Source organism: Apium graveolens, chromosome 2 (assembly GCF_009905375.1).
Source record: "Apium graveolens cultivar Ventura chromosome 2, ASM990537v1, whole genome shotgun sequence".
In the NCBI taxonomy this organism is placed as follows: Eukaryota; Viridiplantae; Streptophyta; class Magnoliopsida; order Apiales; family Apiaceae; genus Apium; species Apium graveolens.
In genome coordinates, this window is record NC_133648.1 from 107,567,203 (window position 1) to 107,591,208 (window position 24,006).

General features: G+C 35.1%; 1 protein-coding gene across 1 annotated transcript; it reads left to right on the forward strand.

The window, feature by feature from the left end:
• Positions 1 to 7,166: 7,166 nt before the first annotated feature.
• Positions 7,167 to 14,746, forward strand: LOC141707725 (casein kinase 1-like protein HD16). The gene is made up of 17 exons (XM_074511065.1): positions 7,167 to 7,365; positions 8,585 to 9,059; positions 9,283 to 9,408; positions 9,485 to 9,558; positions 9,664 to 9,733; positions 9,829 to 9,884; positions 10,126 to 10,197; positions 10,527 to 10,621; positions 10,786 to 10,852; positions 10,920 to 11,049; positions 11,145 to 11,363; positions 11,453 to 11,583; positions 12,613 to 12,787; positions 12,879 to 12,969; positions 13,734 to 13,891; positions 13,992 to 14,180; positions 14,443 to 14,746. The coding sequence occupies exons 2-17, from the start codon at positions 8,646 to 8,648 to the stop codon at positions 14,500 to 14,502; spliced, it is 2,127 nt and encodes a 708-aa protein (XP_074367166.1). The 5' UTR covers positions 7,167 to 7,365; positions 8,585 to 8,645; the 3' UTR covers positions 14,503 to 14,746.
• Positions 14,747 to 24,006: the final 9,260 nt, after the last annotated feature.

The window sequence follows — 24,006 nt, forward strand, 5'->3', positions numbered from 1 at the left end:
TTCAGTATTTAGATTTTCAGCACTATCAGAACTTAGCTTATCAGAACTTGACGAATCAGAACTTGAAGAGCCAGATGCATGTTCTGATGTTTCTTGAGATGAGGTAGGATCTTGAGTATGCTCCCCCTGCATAGGTGCATCTTCCTTTGACGTAGTTACCACAGTTTCAATAACATCAGAGTTTAATCCATCAGAGTTTACAGTATCAGGACTTAGACTGTCAGGATTTTCAGTATCAGAATTTGAGTCTTCATTTTCAAATCTCAGCTGATCATGGTCAATGAAATCTTCAAGACTAGTAATCTTCTTGTCATCAAAAGAGACATTGATAGATTCCATGACCACTTTTGTTCTCAAATTATAGACTCTAAAGGCTTTTATGGAAAGTGGATATCCAACAAAGATTCCTTCATCAGCTTTTAGATCAAACTTTGATAGCTGTTCAGGATGAGTCTTGAGAACAAAACACTTGCATCCAAATACATGAAAGTATTTCAGATTTGGCTTCTTTTTCTTCACCATCTCATATGGTGTTTTTCCATGCTTGTTAATGAGTGTTGCATTTTGAGTAAAACAAGCAGTCTGCACAGCTTGAGCCCAGAAATAGGTTGGAAGCTTCGCTTCTTCAAGCATTGTACGTGCAGCTTCAATGAGAGTTCTATTCTTCCTTTCAACAACTCCATTTTGCTGTGGAGTTTCAGGAGCAGAAAATTCCTGCTTTACTCCATGGTTTTTGCAGAACTCTTCCATTATCAAATTCTTGAACTCAGTGCCATTATCACTCCTTAAAATTTTCACAGAATCTTTGACTATTTTATCCAGTTGTTTGACATGATCAATCAAGATAGATGCAGTTTCACTTTTTGTGTGCAAGAAATACACCCAAGTGTATCTGGTGAACTCATCCACTATGACCAACACATACTTCTTCTTTGCAATAGACATGACATTTACTGGACCAAATAGATCAACATGTAGTAGATGATAAGGCTCAAGAATTGATGATTCAGTCTTGCTCTTGAATGAAGATTTTCTTTGTTTGGCCTTCTGACAGGAATCACAAAGACCATCAGGAGCAAATACTGACTTTGGCAGTCCTCTCACAAGATTTTTCTTGACCAGTTCATTTATATTATTGAAATTTAGATGAGAGAGTTTCTTATGCCAATTCCAGCTTTCTTCAATTGATGTTCTACTCATCAGACAGATTGCAGAACCATCAGTACTTGTTGAAAGCTTAGCTTCATAAATGTTACCACGCCTGTATCCTTTTAGAACAACTTTGCCTTTAGATTTACTCACAATTTCACAGTGTTCTTCAAAGAAATCAACATGATAACCTCTGTCACAGATTTGACTTATACTCAGTAGGTTGTGTTTAAGTCCTGAGACCAGAGCTACTTCTGTAATTATGACATTTCCAAGATTGATATTGCCATATCCCAATGTTTTTCCAATGTTGCCATCTCCATAAGAAACACTTGGGCCAGCTTTCTCCACAAAGTCTGATAGCAGGGCCTTATTTCCAGTCATATGTCCTGAACATCCACTGTCCAGAACTAGAATATTTTTCCTGTTGCCCTGCAATCACAAAGACCACTAATTATTAGTTTTAAGGACCCAGACTTGCTTGGATCCTTTGGCCTTATTAAGTTTGTTAACATTTGCAGCGGATTTAGCATTAGAGTTTATGTTAACATTTTTCTTATCAGAACTTACACTATCAGACTTTGAATCAGAATTTACACTAGAAGGAACAATGGAAACTTTCTTTAAAGAAGGTTTTATTTGATAATAATCATAGTACAAACTATGATATTCCTTACAAGTATAAATGGAATGCCATAAACTACCACAATGAAAACAAGGATTTTGTGGTTTGTATCTAACAGACTGACTCTTAACTCCTGATTTTGAAGGTAAGGAGTTAATATTCTTATTCTTCCTACAAAAAGAAGCCAGATGGTTAGAACTTCCACAGTTATGACATGTTTTCCTAGGAGCATCAGGAACTGATTTATAATTATTGCTTTTATTCACACCTTCCTTTCCATTCCTATTTTTCCTAGGTGATTTTACCTTGTTTGCATTCTTAACATCTTTCAGCTTATGCTTAAGCTGCTTCTTTGTCATTAAGCCTATGTTCACTTCAGCTGTCTTTTCCTGTTTTAGTTTGTCAGAAGTTAATTCCTTTGTAACTTTTGATTTCTCATTTTCAGACTTTACAGTTACAAACTTAACAGGTTTTAACTTTGGCTTTTGCTTATCAACAGACTTAATTTCTTCAGTTCCTTTATCATTCTTATCTTCTTCATAACCTAAGCCCTCTTTCCAGTTTCCACTACTTAGCAAATTTTGAGTTGTTTTGCCAGAGTTAGTCCAAGTCCTGATAATCTCTCTTTCCTTTTCTAACTCAGTTTTTAGAGATTCATTCATTTTTAGCACTTCATCCCTAACATAAAAAGCATCATCTCTATCCTTCTGAGTTTGATGGAACATGACTAACTCTTTTTCTAAGAAATCATTTCTTTTCTTAAATGCAAGATTTTCAGAAGTTAATCTTTCACATGTTAAAATTTGATCTCTATAACTAACAAACATGATTTTAAGATATCTTCTCAACTCATTAATATCATCAGTATAAAAAGCATAAGTAGTCTGATGTACCTTTGTTTCAGCAGCTTCAGAACTGCTCTCAGCACTTTCTTTATCAGCATTTGCCATCAATGCATAGTTTTCCTCACTTTCAGAGTCTGAGGTGTCTGTCCAGCTTTTCTGCTTTGTGACAAGAGCCTTGCCTTTGTCACCCTTTACCTTCTTGCAATCAGGAGATATGTGGCCTTTCTCACCACAGTTATAGCATTTAACATTGGTGTAATCTCCTGTGTCAGACTTTCTTCCTCTGCCTTCAGATCTTCTGAAATTCTTCTTATCAGAACTTATGCCTTTCCTGGAAAACTTCTTTCCCTTCCTGAACTTCCTGTATACAATCTTTGTGATTCCTTTCACCATAAGAGCACACAGCTTCATCATTTCCTCATCAGCATCAGTCTCAGGCAAGCTTTCAGAATCTGAGTCATCATCACTCTCAGAACTTGATGACTCAGTATCATACTTTATGAAAAGAGCTTTACCCTTGTCTTTCTTTGAAGAAGCTGCTTTGGGGGATTCTTCTTCAGCCTTAAGAGCAACTGTCCTTGACTTTCCTCATTTCCTCTTGCTTCTTTGTTCCATCTCAAGCTCATGAGTCTTGAGCATACCATAGATTTCGTCAAGAGTTGTTTCATCAAGATTATAGTTGTCTCTTATTGTCGTTGCCTTCAAATCCCAGCATTCAGGAAGAGCTAATAGGAACTTAAGGTTTGAATCTTCAAGATCATACTCTTTATTAATCAATGATAAATCATTCAAAAGTTTGACAAATCTATCATATAAATCATTCAATGACTCATTAGTCTTTGAGTCAAAGTGTTCATACTCTTGAGTGAGTATTGTCTTCCTGTTCTTCTTAATTGTCTCTGTTCCCTGACACCTTATTTCCAGAGCATCCCATATCTCCTTAGCAGTCTTGCAGTTGATTACCCTGTTTGACATTATATTATCAATGGCACTATGCAGTAAGTGTCGTACCTTGGCATCCTTAGCAATTGATGCTATATCTTCAGCAGTATAATCACTCTTCTCCTTTGGTACGGTCTTTGCTGCTTCACCTGCAACTGCAACAGCGAGCTTGGTTGGTTTGTGAGGGCCTTCCTTGATTCTATCAAGGTATTCTGGATCTGTTGCTTCTAGGAACATGGTCATCCTTATCTTCCATATGAGATATTCAGATGGTCTCAGTATGGGAACTCTGATGGTCTCATACCGACTCTGAATTTGTGTCTTTGGTGGTTCCTCAGTTTTGGTAAGCTTAGTTGGAGTTTCTATGTCCGACATGATTGTGTTTGGATCTTTAACTGTATGTGTGTTAACAGATAGGCTCTGATACCACTTGTTAGGTCACACACACACTGTAGAGGGGGTGAATACAATGTATAGTACACTCAAATCGAACTTTAAGAACTTAAGTAACAGAAAACAAACTTTATTGAAACAATAAACTCTGTTACAGTATGGAACTGTTACCTCTCAGTGATGAACAATATCACGAGAGCTGCTAGGGTTACAATGAATAATCTTCTCGAATAATGATAACACTTATAGTGTAAACCCTATGTCTGTGTTTATATACTACACAGTTACAAGATAATCGCTAATTGATATGGAATATAATTATGCTTCCTAAAATACATCAATCAGATATCTTTTCTTCCAAGTATTCCATTCTTTACAGAATTCCTTCTTCATGCATATCTCTTTTTATGTTTATCTTGATCTTCTTTCCTTTAATCAGCTACTGTCCTTATTTGATCGTCCTTCATTACTTAAGTTCTGATATCTATCTTCTGATGATTATCTCCTGATAACATAAGTACTGATATCCTTAAGTCCTGACTTCCAGTATAAGTACTGATCAACAGTTAAGTACTAATTTATCTTGTTCAAGTAAGATCTGAAAGCTAAACATAAAACATATTAGCCATGACATTATCAAATATATCTAACACTCTGCCATACAACTTCAATCCATTCAACAGTTTCTGAAATCTGTTGAAGGTATCATTCAATGATTCTCCTTCTTCAAAATGAAAATATTCATACTATTGAATGAGAAGCTGTATTTTGTTTTCTCTAACTTGCTCAGTACCTTCACAGATAAGTTGCACAGTATCCCAAATTTCCTTAGCAGTTTGGATGTTAATGACATTGTCAAACATATCTTGATCTAGACCATTAAACAGAATGTTCATGGCTTTCTTGTCCTTGTGAACCTCTTCAATATCTTCAACAGTCCATTCTGCTTTTGGCTTGGGAATAGACTGTCCAACAGCAACTGTTGCAGTAGCAACTGTGGCTACCTTGTGAGGGATGTGAGGACCATTTTCAATGCAGTTGATGTAGCTTTCATCTTGAGAGAGAAGATGTAAATGCATCTTCACTTTCCAGTGATGATAATTATCTCTTTCCAGTATTGGAATCTTTACACCAATATCCTTTTTACTCATGATGTTAGCAGAATAGATCTTTAAACTTTTTGTATGTTAAGAGCTTGCTCTGATACCAATTGTTATTCCCAGTGGACTAACAATGAGATTTACAGAAGGGGGGTTGAATGTAAATCTCAAAACTTTTTCAAGTTTTGAGCAGTTTCTAAGGCTAAGTGTTTTAGTGATCAAATGTGTGTAAATTTCTTGAAGCTAATACAGACAGATATATATATTCAAACACAAATGTAAAGAACACAAAGAACTTAAAAACTTTTCTGGTGGATTTGTTGTTCCACCAGAGATGTGTTATTTCAGAAAATCTGTAATTCAAAAATTAAATCACAGCTGCGTCCTAGTACAAACTAGATGATTTTCTCTCTGGATTTTTCTAAACAGCTCTGGAAAACTCACCATCTAATTACTAGCTGCTACTTGGTTTATATATCACCAAGTTTACAAGTGAAGACAAAACTGTAAAATACAATTAAAAGATTCTTCACATATTTATTCTTTATTTCTATATCCAATGCAATTTAGGTTTAGCTGTGAATCTTTGAATACTTCCTTGTTTGAACCAGAATGGAAATGCTGCATTTTCTTGATTCCTCCTAGAGGCTGCCACATTCCAGTTTGTCTCTGTCAACCCCTGTGCCTCTGTCAGCTTATGAATTGTCACTATCAACTGCTATTGAACTAAGCATTCGTTGAAGCTTTTATCCGTTGAAGACTTTATCCGTTGAAGCTTTATCCGTTGATGCATTAGCAGTTGAAGCTTTATTCGTTGAAGCACTCATCCGTTGATGGATGTTATCCGTTGAAGCTTTAGAGACATCCGTTGAAGCTTTGTTTCTCATCCGTTGAAGGCCTTTAATATCAGTTGATACTACTTCACTTATACAAAATTACAAGGCATGAAATATTTACAATTAGCCCTCCTATTTGCATATCCACTAGTAGTCAACATGACTGATAATTTCCCACAACATCTAAGAATTACAACTTAAATACAGAGAATGAAATGTGCTACTATACTAAACTTATTTCTAAGTAAAGCTACTCCTTCAACGGATAGCCAAAATGGTCTTATCCGTTGAGGCTACTAACATTAGATTTCTACTTAAGTGTTTTGTTTAACTTATCATCAAACTAATACATATATTCCTAACAAGAAGTCATTCGAGAACTCTAGATTGACTTATTTTAAGATTAATTGACTTTGTTTAATACTTAAGTTTATTGGATTGAAGTAGTTTCACCTTTGCCGCTAATATGCAAAATTTGCAACTTAAATTTCATGTTTGTAATTTCTAAGTACATTGCGTATTTTTATTATATTTTTAGTATCCTTACTACGCACTGACCATTAGTTTGTATTTTATTTTTGAATGTAAACTTATCAAGTAACTTAAACTTAAATTTATTAATGTCCCTAATTTATTTCTTTTGGAAAATTATTAATTATTTTATAATAAGTGGTTGAACCGCAAACTGATTCATAATAATCGTGAATTCGCAATCGCAATTGATGCGGTTAACCACAACTGCGGATGAAAATTTTCAAAAACTGCACTTCGTGGTTTGGTTCGATTTTTACCCCAAAATCGATCCCATCTGAATTGCGTACACCTCTAATAATATGATATATTTCAATTGATAATATTATTATTATTTTTAATTTAAATATCTCTAAATAAAAATATCAAATATATATATGCCCGCAAGGGTTGGCTCAGTTGGTTAAAAAGAGGATAACTTGGTCACAGGTTCGAATCCCACGTGAGGAGAATTTATGATTATGTCTCAGATCTTGTCACTTAAATGCGGTTTACGTTGGTTCACGTGGTTATCCAGTACGCACATGAAAGGTAGCGGATGCGGGTTATCTATGATAAAAAAAAATAATATATATATGTATATATATAATTTTTAACAAATCATATAATATTAATATAAAAATTTTGAATAAATAAATTACGTTTATGAAAAATTCAATTCAATCTTAATTTAAAAATTAATTTAATATTAAAAAAACGGGGTCTAAGTTTGTAAAAAAGAACGGTAAGAGGAATTAGAAAATGATAAAATCAAAGGGCGACCATCAACCGACTTAGCAGCATTTCGGACACCACACCGGGGGTGACTCCACAAGAACAACTGTTTGTACATACATACAATTTCACATATCCATACATACATATCATCATCCCCTTCTCTTCATAAGATCCATCTACTTATTTATACCTACTCCAATTCTTCTTTACATTTTGTGATTTTCGAGGTACGATCTTTATTTTATTATTTAAAAAAATAAACATTTTTTCTTATTTTCTTGATCATTTTGGTTTCTTATATTTGTTTTGTTTGATGATCGGTGTAATTCTAATTAATATAATTGTGTTAGATTATGATCTGTTAACTTGTTAGATCATGTGTTTAGACCTTTTTGTTTATTGTTTTTGTTGTTTTTTGTGATAATTAATTTTTGTTGGGTTTTATTAATGTTGAATTCTTGTAAAAAAGGTATTTTTTAATTATTTTGCTAGTTTTGTATGTATTAGGCTATATTGGTCTTATTGGCCTTCTGTGTTGTGATTAGTTGATGATGATTTAGCTAGATTTTTGTTTTTTGTAGTTGAGTTATAGTTTTCATGATTTGGCTGATTACGTGTTGGATGCTTGCTGTGAAATTCAATGTTTGTCATTTTCAGTCTGTGAAGTTCCTACTTACATTAAGAAACAAATGAATGTAATCTTTCTGTTTTGTTAATTTGTTCTATTTTGCGAGAAATAAGTTCTCTTTTGAGTTTAATGAATGTTGAAAGTGTATTATGTTGCCAAGTCTTTTCAGTTCTATTGATTTTATTGTGTTTTTATATATAGTAGGTTATGTTATGTAATGCTATCACTAAAGTTTTATCGGTTTGGAGTGTTGTGATTAGTTGATGTTTGGGATATATTTATTTGTATTACTTGTTGTGGTTAAGGTATTATTATTATGGTTTTGAATTTGACTGATTATGTGTTAAATTGGCTGCTGTATAATTTAATGCTTGTCATTCGTGTCATGCAGTCGTATGTACTTGTAGAAACAAACATATGTAATCTTTTTTGCGAAGTCGTATGTACTTGTAGAAACAAACAAATGTAATCTTTTTTTGCGAAGTGGAGCTTTTTGTGTTTTTTTTAGATTTACCCTTATCAGTCTGATAATTTAGTTGAAATGGTAACAATTCAACCCCCCTCCTTGTGTATATGGTTGCAGCTTCTGTTTTCTTCAAATGTTCTTTTGTTAAAATTTTGTTGAGGTTCGAGCTACTAGCAAAGAAGTTAGCTCCCAAAGCATATCTTCAACCATTTTCTTGAAATATATATAATATAATTTAAAAAGTTGTGCTCACTTTAAGGCCTTCAAAATTAGTTTTTCTCTCCTTTTTTTTTGGTCCTGGGGGGTTGTTATATGTGTATACTAATACTAGTACATTTTTCCATTTTCACAGCTGATTGGATTCGATTTCTCTATGAGGAAATTGTGTCGCACATGAGTTGAATGGAGTGACAATGCCACAGCTGCGTAGTGGAGCACGGAGATCTAAACGACTTGGTGAGCTCCAGTCTGTCCCTCAGCCTGTCGAACAAGCAAACAATTTTTTATTGCCTGCCGAAAACAGAACCAGAAGGAGAGCTGGTGCGGGAAGAGGAAGGGGTTCTAATGCAGCAGCTGCAGTGAACGCACATTTAGTGGCAACTCCAGGGAGAGCAGCTAATGCTGGTGGAGGCAGGGGAGTTAGATTGATAGATTTAGATCAAGAGCCACCTTGTGAGGGTCTTGCCCAACCGGTTTTTGGGGCTGGAGAACACCTTCTTAATAGAGTAGAGGTCGGTGCACATAAAGATATTGCAATGGAGGGAGCAAGTGGCGAAAAGCTAGTGGGAGTTGAAGAGGACACTGGTGCAATTCCTGTTCCGGAAAGGGTATGTCTATTTTCGGCCAATACTAATTTTAGTAACTTGGTTTGTTACACTTATGTCAAGTTTGGACAAATGTGAGGATACTTGCGAGCTACGTGAACTAGTGATATAGTGTGTCTGTTTATTTACATTCAGTTGACTCCGTTTGATATGTAGCTGAGTTCTGACGATGCATACTTATCCCCAACTTGCACTTACTTTGTGAAACACTCTTTTGTTGGTGCAGGTACAAGTGGGTAACTCTCCTGTATATAAGACAGAGAGGAAGCTGGGTAAGGGAGGGTTTGGTCAAGTTTATGTTGGCAGGAGAGTTAGTGGTGGAACAGGGAGAACAGGAGCAGATGCAGTTGAGGTACATTTATTTCCAATGCTTCGGAATGATTTTTGATGATGCACATCTTACATTTGGTTTTGTATATGTCTGGTAGGTCGCTTTGAAGTTTGAGCATCGGAATAGTAAGGGTTGTAACTCTGGGCCCCCGTATGAGTGGCAAGTATACAGGTAAGCTTCATCTAATTAAATATAACGATCTCTATATTCTCCTCATATTTTTGAGCTACCATATTTTTGTGGCCTGGTTAAAATTTCCCACTATGCATTGAATAGCACACTAAATGGATGCTATGGGATCCCCTCGGTTCACTTCAAGGGCCGCCAGGGCGACTTTTACATTCTGGTAAGATATGATGGGTTTCTTCATTTATCAAGATTAGCAACTTTGCTGATTTTTTTCTAAGGAAATTGTGTAACTAAATTTTTAATCCAATTCAGGTCATGGATATTCTCGGGCCAAGTCTTTGGGATGTTTGGAGTTCATTAGGCCAGTCGTAAGTCTCTCTCTAGAGTAGTCACGGAAACACACCATTGGTATATGAAAGCACAAAAAAACAACTGATAGGAAAACACATTTTGATGGTTTGGAAATAATTGAAGATACCTTAGCATAACTATTTTTAAGTTTTACACTCTCACCCTCTTGATCCATGAGGGCCAATCCTAAATGTTAGGACAACCCCTTTAGTCTTTCGTTAAATACATTGTTTTCTTATTCAATTATATTTTCTACAGGCTGGCACCGGGCATGGTGGCCTGCATTGCGATGGAGGCAATATCAATTCTTGAAAAGCTTCACTTGAAGGGGTAAGTATGCATGAAGTACATCCTTTCTCTTTTCGGGAACTACTGAGATCATTTTTATTGGTGGGCCCTACGTAGTAAAATCCAAAAAGGGAAAGGACAATGTTTCAGCTGACTCAAAGATAGCGTTCATGGGGATTATCTATTTACGAAAAAGCATTATGTTGTGAAATGATCTATGTTAAGAGGCCCAGCCCTATATAAGAATAACAAATTCAAAAATAATAAAGGAGGGAAGACCCTTTGTCCTTAATATTCAGTGTCTTATTTCATCTCCATTTTCAATTAAGGAAAGACTTTTTTATTTACAACTTAGTTTTGCTTATGTGAAGGTTTGTACATGGAGATGTAAAGCCCGAGAACTTTTTGCTTGGTCAACCTGGAAGCCCGGATGAAAAGAAACTCTTTCTTATTGATCTTGGATTGTGTACGTCTTACTTTTATAGAGTGTTCTGTGTTGGTATAATTTAATAAATGCATTAATTTGTTTTTTTCTGTAATTGTATTTTAATTGACCACATGCGTTCTGTATTTTTAGTATAAAAAGGTTATATTGGTACTTGCACCATTTAACATGTATTGCTGATTTAGCTTCTAAATGGAAAGATTCGTCATCTGGTCAGCATGTTGAATATGATCAGCGGCCTGACATTTTCAGGTTTGTCGAATTTTGAATGTCAACCATAATTCTGTTGATATATTGTATTAATGATCTCTTTTGGCAGGGGAACAATAAGATATGCGAGTGTGCATGCTCATTTAGGCCGAACTGGGAGTAGAAGAGATGATCTTGAGTCGCTGGCTTATACATTAATTTTTCTCATTAAAGGGAGGTTACCATGGCAAGGTTACCAGGTAAGTGGATCATCTAGATTCATTACCACATTGTTGTTTAATTTCATTTCATCTTGTGCTGTTATTGATACTTTCTTCTTACTTTATATTTGTAGGGGGACAATAAGAGCTTTCTTGTATGTAAAAAGAAGATGTCTACCACACCTGATGCAATGTGTTGCTTTTGTCCTGCCCCATTCAAGCAGTTCTTTGAAGCTGTTACCAATATGAAATTTGATGAGGAGCCAAACTATTGCAAGCTAATATCTTTGTTTGAAAGTCTCATTGAACCATGCACATCATTGAGACCTGTTAGAATTGATGGGGCCCTGAAGGTTATATGCTGATATATTTATTTTCCTTTTTATTATTCATGCTGTCATGTTTTGCCTAGTAAATTTTCTACTTTGTGTTGTATGATCAGGTTGGGCAAAAACGAGGGCGTTTGCTTATTAATTTGGAAGAAGATGAACAACCCAAAAAGAAAGTGAGGGTAGGTAGTCCTGCAACCCAGTGGATTTCAGTTTACAATGCACGTCGTCCCATGAAGCAGAGGTCAGTACTTTCTCTAACTTTAAGATGCTAAGGTGTCTGTTTTGACTCAAAATGTTCTCCCTAACTATATGCTGTTGATGCTATTTTATCCTAGTCCTCAAAATAGAGATCTAGTGAAAAAATTCTATTTTTCTATTCTAGGACATGTAAAACTAGTTTGATCAATCGTGCATGTCTGAAGAAATTTGGAGTTCCTTCTTTTTTTTAGGGGGGGGGGAGTTAGGGAGGGTTGTAGAGTGAATCTTTAATCCTTGTGAACTACTGATTTCTGATGTGATTTCTTAGAACATCAAGTTCATTCTTAGATTTTGAATTGAAGGTGGAAGGTTTAAACATCTTGTAAAGATCGTCAATATCAAGACACCTTTCCTTTGTCCCATCTATTAATATATGACTTCATTTAATGCTTGAAATGTATGGAATATGGTTATTGAGTTCATTATTTCATAAAGGAAAAGTTCAGATTAATTATGAATTTGAGAATGTGGTACTGTAAAATATCCCAAGTAAGTGAGAGCGATATGATATGATATTCTAGTGGTGACAACACTAAGTTCTATAGCAATTAACAATTTCAACATTTTCCCAGAGCATTAACACTTTAAAAAATGTTTCGGAATATTTTCAAAAGAACGTTTGCATATTGAGACAGAGACAATATTGTCACAAGATTTCTCTAGTTGTTATAACTCGGGAAATCTCGTGACAGTATTATTCACGGTAGATAATTACAATATAAGTAGAGTAATAACTAGAGAAAACTCATGACTATATCATTCATAATAGATAAGTACAATATAACTAGAGAATAAATAAATCGGCTGAATCACAATGATTAAAATCCTATATATAATAATCCAATTTCTAATTAAATTAAAACTCTATCAAATGTTATTATTAATAATAATATAATATTCTAATAAATGTGCTTCCAAAGCCTATAAAATGGCTCCCAATACTTTCTTTGGGATTTTTGACCCGTTATGATTTTACTGTACTAATGAAGACATTTTTTTTTTGGATGTGTAGATACCATTACAATGTCGCAGACGCAAGATTGCATCAACATATCGAGAAAGGAAACGAAGATGGTTTGTATATCAGCTGTGTGGCTTCAGCTGCAAATCTTTGGGCTTTGATCATGGATGCTGGGACAGGTTTCTGTTCCCAGGTTTATGAGCTTTCAGCAGTCTTTCTTCATAAGGTCGTTTCTAAATTTACGACTGCTTCATTGTGATAAACTTATTTATATCTAGGTCAAGCTTTACCTAATCTTATTGTACTCATGTTTTCAGGAATGGATTATGGAACAATGGGAGAAGAATTATTACATCAGTTCAATAGCCGGTGTGAGCAGTGGAAGTTCTTTGGTTGTGATGTCTAAAGGTTGGTTTAACAGTTGATCAATCTACAATAACTGTAGATTTTTTTTATACATGTTTGTGTGTGTGCATCTTTTATTCCTGCCATAATGGTATAGCCATATTTTCATGGTAAACAGTATAATTTTTTTTGTATCAGTTTGATAGTCCCACAAACTGTAAAAAGCTACATATGTTATTGAGTAAAGACTATTAGTTGGAGATGTAATTAACCTCTAAACTGGAGTGCAATATATTAGGAACTTCATTGTTCGAACGAGACTAGAGAGCCAAAATTCTTGATTGAGCTGTGGCTTGAATTCTTGTTAGTTGTGGGAATATAACGAGTACTGCAGTAAAAGCACCTAACTTCTGGGAACAGATTCCCAGCTTGATCTAGCTGGGCTCTGTACTTGTCTGCTTTGGACAAATTGTCTGTGTGCCAATGCAAGTAATGTACTGAGATCCCGCTACTCTCGAATGAGGACAGTGAAAATGCTATATCATCGCTGCATGTTGTAATATCGAAGTAGAGGTTGAGAGATTATAATAACAGAAAAGAGTTTGGCTATACCAGGAGAAGTGATAAAGATTTTAAAGCATGGAAACGTATTCTTTGAAAAAATTGCACTACTAAAATGCATTATACTTGCGAGAATCTGTTCTGAGAGGTATGCATGGCTCAAAATTTGGACCTCAAGCTGTTAAAAATTACTCAGTTGAGGATAGAGGCCAGTTGTTCTGTTACATGAACTTTGATACCTATATAAACGTACTTTAACTATGTAGGTACACCTTACACCCAGCAATCTTACAAAGTGAGTGAATCTTTTCCTTTTAAATGGATTAACAAAAAGTGGAAAGAAGGTTTTCATGTCACATCCATGACTACTGCTGGCAATCGCTGGGGCGTTGTAATGTCTAGAAACTCAGGGTATTCTGATCAGGTATTATTACTGATTAATTAGGAAAAAAAATTCTTCTTTGCACCTTTGTTATTTCTTCCATTGTTTAGTATGCACTTTTATAATGACTTGTGCATTTTAGGTCGTAGAGCTTGATTTTCTCTACCCTAGTGAAGGAATACATCGACGTTGGGAGAGTGGATACAGAATAACATCTATGGCTGCTACTGCTGATCAATCAGCCTTCATTTTAAGTGTTCCAAGACGTAAGATGACAGACGAGACTCAGGAAACCCTAAGGACTTCTGCCTTCCCTAGCACTCATGTTAAGGTAAATGTTTGCCTTTAATATGCCCAAATAAAGTTATGTTGGCCTATATAGCAATATTAGTTCTTTATACGTACTTCTTTATACCGTATATTAGCTTATTATGTTATGTAGGACCTTGGGTTACAAGATTATCATTCATTAAAACTAGGAAGTTTCTAAGATATAGATGCCACCAGTTATCTTTGTGGTGCCTCTCACAGGCGTCTGTTTTATTTCTTTTAAAGCATGGAAGTTAATTACATGTATGCCATATCTTTTGCAGGAGAAATGGTCCAAAAATCTCTATATCGCATCAATATGTTATGGCCGAACTGTTTGCTAACAGTTGTAAATTGTATCCTGGATCTTGCTGTGGATAGGCTGGAGGAGAGATGAAATTTTGACATATGTGAGTTGTGTGAGAGATTAGTATTAAGTGAGAAGTTACACGTCTCATGTAAAGATAAAGTGAGTGAAAAGGGAGAAAGAGAGGTGGGGGTTGCCGGAGTCCTGAATACTACTTGACTTGTGTTTCTGAGAAGATATTAAAACAAATTGGCAATAAAAACCATGCATTTGAGACTACACTACACTTTTTAAACTTTGCAGCTTCATTATGGTTAAATGGTCTTTTTTACTTTTAAGTTTTGTACTCAAGTCATTGCAGGTGCAGAGGTGCTGATGTTGCAAGATTTGTCAACCATCAATTGTCATGAACATTTTCATGCGCACAAAGCTTTATCAAGTTTAATAACATGCAACATAATTTTAGATATATAATTTTGCTAACCTAGACCCAACTCCAGACTCGTCTAGAGAAAGCTATGATCTTTTTTTCAAGTCCCCCAGAGATCGGTGTTTAGTTTAGTTTTTGTATATTTTTTGACTTTTTAATCACGGGACGTTTAAATCCCAACTAATTCGACCAATACCAAACATAGGCTCGTATCAGAAAGGAAGAGCATAACAATTGATCTCAACACAGCTGATTTCTGATTTTTCAAGACGGTTCTATTATCATCAATTACAAGAACTTCCAGTCCCGTTAGATCGAACACTCTTCAATTGTAAATCGCGCAACAAACAAAGAAAGAATGTTAAAAATAACAATTTTTTGGTGCAAATGGCTGAAAATACTCATTCTGGAAGTGGATGACTGAAAATACCGTTTTGAATACGTATTTTTCATCTGGGCTGCACTAACAAAAATTATAATGCACTAGTTATCTTGCTCGCGCAACGCCTACGGAGTCTAGTTATATACTATTTATTTTTAAATTTTAAAAATATATATTTATGAAGTTGTGATAATCTGTACCAACATTTTTATACCAATATCATAATGTGTAAACACTAACAACGAATTATTCGATAACGTCTCTTCCCTTTTTTGTCTTTGATAAAGAAATGGTATAATATTGTAGTAAAATAGTACGAAGAGTTCTATTTTTTGTATATAGTTTAAGCAAGTTTATAATTTAAACATTAATCACATAACGGAAAGTATAATAATCAAATTACAGGATAAACTACCTGCCATTAAAAATTATTGGTCCATTAATTGAAAAAATTACAAAAACATAAAGAACATCTAAAAGTTTCAACTTCACCGTATCAAAGCAAAAAGTTTCTGTTTGCAAAACAGTAAACAACAATGAAAATAAAAATCAAACTTAATTATTGAAGTTCTGGAATGGAAAAATGAGATAATGTTCATTCAATATTCCTCGAAAGGAAGCGATTATATGAATCTTGAGTCCGCTACAATAATATTTTACTTTTCCTGCATAATAGAATATAAAATGATGTTACTGCAATATGAAGAAATAACAAACTGTACGTATGTTATGCACGATAAACTACTGGATATACTCACACATATATATACCTTTGGGTTTTTTTTACATTTAGATGTATACTACAGATTACATTTAGATGTATACTACAGAATATAAAATGACTTCACAAAGTGAAAAGAGGAAGAGATGGTAAGGCATAAAGAATGTAGCGGAGCAAGAGTTGCAAAATTTGGTTATACTGTGCGCGGATTTCAATAATGACATGGAAGAAGAAAAGATTTTCTACTCAGAGATGTATGCTACAATGGAAAACATGCAATCTGAATTGTTTGCTCGTTCCGTTGGTCTTAAGGAAAAATTCAAGTAATATTTAAATGTGTATCTGATTTTATGATTTATATTGCTTTATATTATAAATTGAATGGCATTGGTTTCAATGTTTCACAGCGAAATAGAAAATACTCTGAAGAATGGATCAAGAAAAAAAAGTGGAGAGTCATCACAAAGTAGTAGTGAAATTTCAGATTCTTATACAGGAAATTCACTCAGATTCCTAGGTGATACGTCCACATCTCTACGTGGTCATGAGAAAAACTTCAAACAGAACACAAAAAAAATGATAAGTGCATTTCAAAAGTTTGGAGATGGGTGGAAAGAACATCTTAATAATTTGAATGCTCGTGCTGATATATTGATTGAAAAAAGTGGAAAGCTTCGCATATTATTAGATGATTATACTCGAAATATATAAATTATGTTCTATTCGATATGTTGTGATGATGTATTGTAATTGTTCAAGTTGGAGGACAATAATAAACGCTTTTATGCAATAAATCTAAATAGGAATGATTGTTTATGTTGGATTACTATCATGTTATGTTTACTGTATGTGGTTAAAAAGATATATATACATTGAACAACAATTTATGCAGTTTATTCTTTTTACAAACATGTTTTTCTTACATGATCTACATTTATCACATTCATATAAATTGAAAGATTTTTATACTTGCACAACGAGACCATCATTTGCTGGTTCGGGATCATTAATTTCAAAGTCTCGAAATCTTGATTGCTCTGGCCCAATACCTAAATCCATGTTTAGAAAATTCTGTATATCTGCAACAGGCCTATCAAATGTTCGAAGGTCATGCGAATCATGTCTGCAAAGTGTTGCCAAACGACGTGCAACTGCATTCCTATGAGGGTGAACCAAATTAAGTTCATAACAGATATTCTTATCATTAAGCCTTGAAAGAATAAGTCTAAAAGTTTGTCTAGTATGTTGTGTAATTCCTTGTTCTTTGTAATATTTGCATTCGCGATATGCTTGTATATTGTCGGTTTCAATGATAACTCGTTCGTAAGAATCCTGGAATGCACGGTGCATGCCTAATAGAATAGCCCATAATGCACTATTCAAATTTGTAAGTCCTGGAATTGTGCCATAAATCATTCTAAGAAGATGACCTATTGCGACTCTTACAACAACACCAATACAGTTTCTATTATCGCCTTCAGAAACATTCTGAATAAACTCACTATTCACATTGATCTTCACCCAACCATTAGGAGGAAATTTCCATACACGCTCAATATGTTCCATTCTCCTTAAATGTATGACACAACAGTTATCTGTTTATTGTGCAAGACATGCATGTATCATAACAAGACTAAGTCATTCTGACAACTCTAAGATTAGTTGTATTGTAACCTTAATCTGTAATTTATACTTGTAACACTTAATGTGTTAGATATATTTGATAATGTCATGACTAATGTGATTTATGTTTAGTTTACAGATCTTACTTGAATATGACAAATCAGTACTTAACTGAAATCAGTACTTATACTGAAGTCAGAACTTAAGTCGTCGGTACTTAAGGTTCAGGAGATATTTATCAGAAGATAATATCAAGACTTAAAGGAAAACGTTCAGATAAGGAAGGCAACTGATTTACAGGAAAAGAAGATTGAGACAAACATAAGAAGAGATATGCATGAAGATGGAATTCTATGAAGAATAGAATACTTGGAAGAAAAGATATCTGATTGATATATTTTAGGAAGCAGAATTATATTCCATATCAATTAGCGATTATCTTGTAATTGTGTAGTATATAAACACAGACATTGGGTTTACACTAAAAGTGTTATCATTATCGAGAAGATTATTCATTGTAACCCTAGCAGCTCTCGTGATATTTGTTCATCACTGAGAGAGGACAGTTTCATACTGTAACAGAGTTTATTGTTTTGAATAAAGTTTGTTTTCTGTTACTTGAGTTATTAAAGTTCGATTTGATTGTAATATACACTGTATTCACCCCCCCCCCTCTACAGTGTGTGTGACCTAACAAGTGATATCAGAGCCTATCTGTTAACACACAAACAGTTTAAGATCCAAAAACAATCATGTCTGAAGTAAAAACTCCAACTAAGCCCACCAAAACCGAAGAACTTCCAAAGACACAAATTCAAAGCCGATATGAGACTATTAGAGTTCCCATATTGAGACCATCTGAATATCCCATATGGAAGGTGAGGATGACCATATTTCTGGAAGCTACAGATCCAGAATATCTTGATAGAATCAAGGAAGGGCCTCACAAACCAACCAAGCTCGCAGTTGCAGTTGCAGGTGAAGCAGCAAAGTCAGTACCAAAGGAAAAGAGTAACTACACTGCTGAAGCTATCGCATCAATTGCTAAGGATGCTAAGGTACGACACTTACTGCATAGTGCCATTGATAATGTAATGTCAAATAGGGTAATAAACTGCAAGACTGCAAAGGAGATATGGGATGCCTTGGAAACAAGATATCAGGGAACTGATACGATTAAGAAGCCCAGGAAGACAATACTCACTCAAGAGTATGAACACTTTGACTCAAAGACTAATGAGTCATTGACTGATTTATATGATAGATTTGTCAAACTCTTGAATGATTTGTCACTGGTTGATAAGGAGTATGATCTTGAAGATTCAAACCTTAAATTCCTGTTGGCTCTTCCTGAAATCTGGGATTTGAAGGCAACAATAATAAGAGACAACTATAATCTTGATGAAACAACTCTTGATGAAATTTATTGGATGCTCAAGACTCATGAACTTGAGATGGAACAAAGAAGTAAGAGGAAAGGAGGAAAGTCGAGGACAGTTGCTCTCAAGGCTGAAGAAGAATCCCCCAAGGCATCTACCTCAAGGAAAGGCAAGGGTAAAGCTCTCTTCACAAAGTCTGATACTGAGTCATCAAGTTCTGAAAGTGATGATGACTCAAAATATGAAAGCTTGCCTGAGACGGATGCTGATGAAGAGATGATGAAGCTGTGTGCTCTTATGGTGAAAGGAATCACAAAGATTGCATACAGGAAGTTCAGGAAGGGAAAGAAGTTTTCCAGGAAAGGCGCAAGTTCTGATAAGAAGAATTTCAGAAAATCTGAGGGCAGAGGAGTAAAGTCTGACAGATGAGATTATACAAATGTCAAATGTTACAACAGTGGTGAGAAAGGCCACATATCTCCTGATTGCAAGAAAGTGAAGAGTGACAAAGGCAAGGCTCTTGTCACAAATAACAAAAGCTGGACAGACACCTCAGATTCTGAAAGTGAGGAAAATTATGCATTGATGGCAAATGCTGATATGGCAAGTGCTGAAAGCAGTTCTGAAGCTGCTGAGTTAAAGGTACCTCAAACTAATTATGCCCTTCATACTGATGATATTAATGAGTTGAGAAGATATCTTAAAACCATGTTCATTAGCTATAGAGATCAAACTTTAACATATGAAAGATTAACTTCTAAAAATCTTGTTTGCAAAAAGAGGAATGATTATTTAGAAAAAGAGTTAGTCATGTTCCATCAAACTCAGAAAGATAGAGATGATGCTTTCTATATTAGAGATGAAGTGCTTAAAATGAATGAATCTCTAAAAGATGAGTTAGAAAAGGAAAGAGAGATTATCAGGACTTGGACTAACTCTGGTAGAACAACTCAGAATTTGTTAAGTAGTGAAAACTGGAAAGAGGGCTTAGGTTATGGAGAGGATAAGAATGATAAAGGAACTGTAGATATTAAGCCTATAGTTGTTAAACAAAAGCCAAAGTTAAAACCTGTTAAGTTTGTAGCTGTAGAGTCTGATATTGAGAAATCAGAAGTTAAAAAGGAATTAACTTCTGACAAACTAAAACAGGAAAAGACAACTGAAGTAAACGTAGGCTTAATCACAAAGAAGCAGCTAAAGCATAAGCTGAAAGATGTTAAGAATGCAAACAAGGTAAAATCACCTAGGAAAAATAGGAATGGAAAGGAAGGTGTGAATAAAAGCAATGATTATAAGCCTGTTCCTGATGCTCCTAGAAAAACATGTCATAACTGTGGAAGTTCTAACCATCTGGCTTCTTTTTACAGGAAGAATAAGAACATAAACTCCATATCTTCAAAGTCAGGAGTTAAGAGTCAGTCTGTTAGATATAAGCCACAAAATCCTTGTTTTCATTGTGGTAGTTTATGGCATTCCATTTATACTTGTAAGGAATATCATAGTTTGTACTATGATTATTATCAAATAAAACCTTCTTTAAAGAAAGTTACCATTGTTCCTTCTAGTGTAAGTTCTGATTCAAAGTCTGATAGTGTAAATTCTGATAAGAAAAATGTTAACACAAACTCTGATGCTAAATCCGCTGCAAATGTTAACAAACTTAATAAGGCCAAAGGATCCAAGAAAATCTGGGTCCTTAAAACTAATCATTAGTGGTCTTTGTGATTGCAGGGCAACAGGAAAAATATCCTAGTTCTGGACAGTGGATGTTCAGGACATATGACTGGAAAGAAAGCCCTGCTATCAGACTTTGTGGAGAAGGCTGGCCCAAGTGTTTCATATGGAGATGGCAATATTGGAAAATCATTGGGATATGGCAATATCAATCTTGGAAATGTCATCATTAAAGAAGTAGCTCTGGTCTCAGGACTTAAACACAATCTGCTGAGTGTCAGTCAAATCTGTGACAGAGGTTATCATGTGGATTTCTTTGAAGAACACTGTGAAGTTGTAGGTAAATCTAAAGGCAAAGTTGTTCTGAAAGGATACATGCGTGGTAACATTTATGAAGCCAAGCTTTCAACAAGTACTGATGGTTCTATAATCTGTCTGATGAGTAGAGCATCAATTGAAGAAAGCTGGAATTGGCACAAGAAACTCTCTCATTTGAATTTCAACAATATAAATGAACTAGTCAAGAAAGATCTTGTGAGAGGACTGCCAAAGTCAGTATTTGCTCCTGATGGTCTTTGTGATTCTTATCAGAAGGCTAAACAAAGGAAATCCTCATTCAAGAGCAAGACTGAATCATCAATTCTTGAGCCTTATCACCTTCTACATGTTGATCTATTTGGTCCAGTAAATGTCATGTCTATTGCAAAGAAGAAATATGCTATGGTCATAGTGGATGAGTTCACCAGATACACATGGGTGTATTTCTTGCACACAAAAAGTGAAACTGCATCTATCTTGATTGATCATGTCAGGCAACTGGATAAATTGGTCAAAGATTCTGTGAAAATAATAAGGAGTGATAATGGTACTGAGTTCAAAAATTTGATAATGGAAGAGTTCTGCAAAAACCATGGAATCGAGCAGGAATTTTCTGCTCCTGGAACTCCACAGCAAAATGGAGTTGTTGAAAGAAAGAATAGAACTCTCATTGAAGTTGCACATACAATGCTTGATGAAGCAAAGCTTCCAACCTATTTATGGGCTGAAGCTGTGCAGACTGCTTATTTTACTCAGAATGCAACACTCATTAACAAGCAAGGAAAGACACCATATGAGTTGGTGAAGAATAAGAAGCCAAATCTGAAGTATTTTCACGTATTTGGATGCAAGTGTTTTGTTCTTGAGACTCATCCTGAACAACTATCAAAATTTGATCTAAAAGCTTATGAAGGAATCTTTGTTGGATATCCACTTTCCACAAAAGCCTTCAGAGTCTATAACTTGAGAACAAGAGTGGTCTTGGAATCTATCAATGTCTCATTTGATGATAAGAAGATTACTGGACTTGAAGATTTTATTGATCATGATCAGCTGAGATTTGAAAATGAAGACTTAAATTCTGATACTGAAAATCCTGACAGTCTAAATCCTGATACTGCAAACTCTGATGGATTAAACTCTGATGTTATTGAAACTGTGGTGACTATGCCAAAGGAAGATGCACCTATGCAGGGGGAGCATACTCAAGATATAACCACATCTCAAGAAGCATCAGAACATACATCTGGCTCTTCAAGTTCTGATTCGTCAAGTTCTGATAAGCCAAGTTCTGATAGTTCTGAAAACTTAAATTCTGAAGGATCTAACTCTTAGAGCATAGTTTCAGGGGGGAGCATCAGAAAATGTTGATGAAGATAGCATGGATCATGGGGGAGCATCCAGTTCTAGTGAAAACCTTTCATCTGCAAGGAAGTGGACTAAATCACATACACCTGACTTAATTATTGGAAATCCTGATGCAGGTGTCAGAACTAGAACAGCTACTTCAAGTGAATGTCTTTACAATTCTTTTCTTTCTCAGACTGAACCAAAGAAAGTAGAAGAAGCTCTTCAAGATGCTGATTGGGAGCAAGCAATGTAGGAAGAGTTAAATGAATTTGAAAGAAACAAAGTCTGGACCCTAGTGCCAAGACCAAAGAACAGATCTGTTGTTGGTACAAAGTGGTATTCAGAAACAAAACTGATAGTGATGGCATAATTACAAGGAATAAGGCAAGATTGGTTGCAAAAGGGTATTCTCAACAGGAAGGAATTGACTATGATGAAACATTTGCACCGGTTGCTAGATTGGAAGCCATAAGGATATTTTTGGCTTATGCTGCTCACAAAAAGTTTACTTTCTTTCAAATGGATGTGAAAAGTGCTTTTCTCAATGGAGAATTGGAGGAGGAAGTATATGTTAAACAACCTCCAGGGTTTGTAGATCCCAAATATTCAGATTATGTCTACAGGCTTGATAAAGCACTCTATGGCCTTAAGCAAGCTCCCAGATCATAGTATGAGACTTTAGCTCTGTTTCTTCTGGAAAATGGATTTAACAGAGGAACAATAGACAAAACACTGTTCTACCTCAACCATGGAAATGACTTACTTCTGGTTCAGATATATGTTGAAGATATCATTGTTGGTTCTAAAAATGACAGACTTTGCAAGAAGTTTGCCAAACTGATGCAGTCAAGATATCAAATGAGCATGATGGGGGAACTTAGCTATTTTCTGGGCCTTCAAGTCAAGAAGAATGAAGAAGGCACTTTTATTTGTCAAACCAAGTATACCAGAAATTTGCTAAAGAAATTTGGAATGCAAGATTGTTGAAGTGCATCCACTCCCATGGCCACTGCAACAAAACTGGATAAGGATACTGGTAAATCAGTAGATATTACTGATTACAGAGGTATGATTGGCTCTCTACTCTATCTAACTGCTAGTAGACCTGATATCATGTATGCTACCTGTCTTTGTGCAAGATTTCAAGCAGATCCAAGAGAACCTCACTTACCAGCTGTGAAAAGGATTTTCAAGTATCTTAAGGGAACAGCTAATCTGGGATTATGGTATCCCAGAGAATCAGATTTTAAACTAATAGGTTACTCAGATGCAGATTTTGCAGGTTACAAAATTGACAGGAAAAGCACAAGTGGAAGCTGCCAATTTCTTGGAGGCAGATTGGTTTCTTGGTTTAGCAAGAAACAAAAGTCAATTTCCACATCAACTGCAGAAGCAGAGTACATTGCTGCAGGAAACTATTGTGCACAGATTCTTTGGATGAAGAATCAGTTACTGGATTATGGGTTAACATATTTTAAAATCCCTATTTACTGTGATAATCAAAGTGCTATTGCTATGACGGGTAATCCAGTTCAACACTCAATGACAAAGCACATCATCATTAGGTACCACTTCATAAGGGAACGTGTGGATGAAGGTACAGTGGAATTGCACTTTGTTCCAACAGATCAACAACTAGCAGATATCTTCACAAAACCATTGTG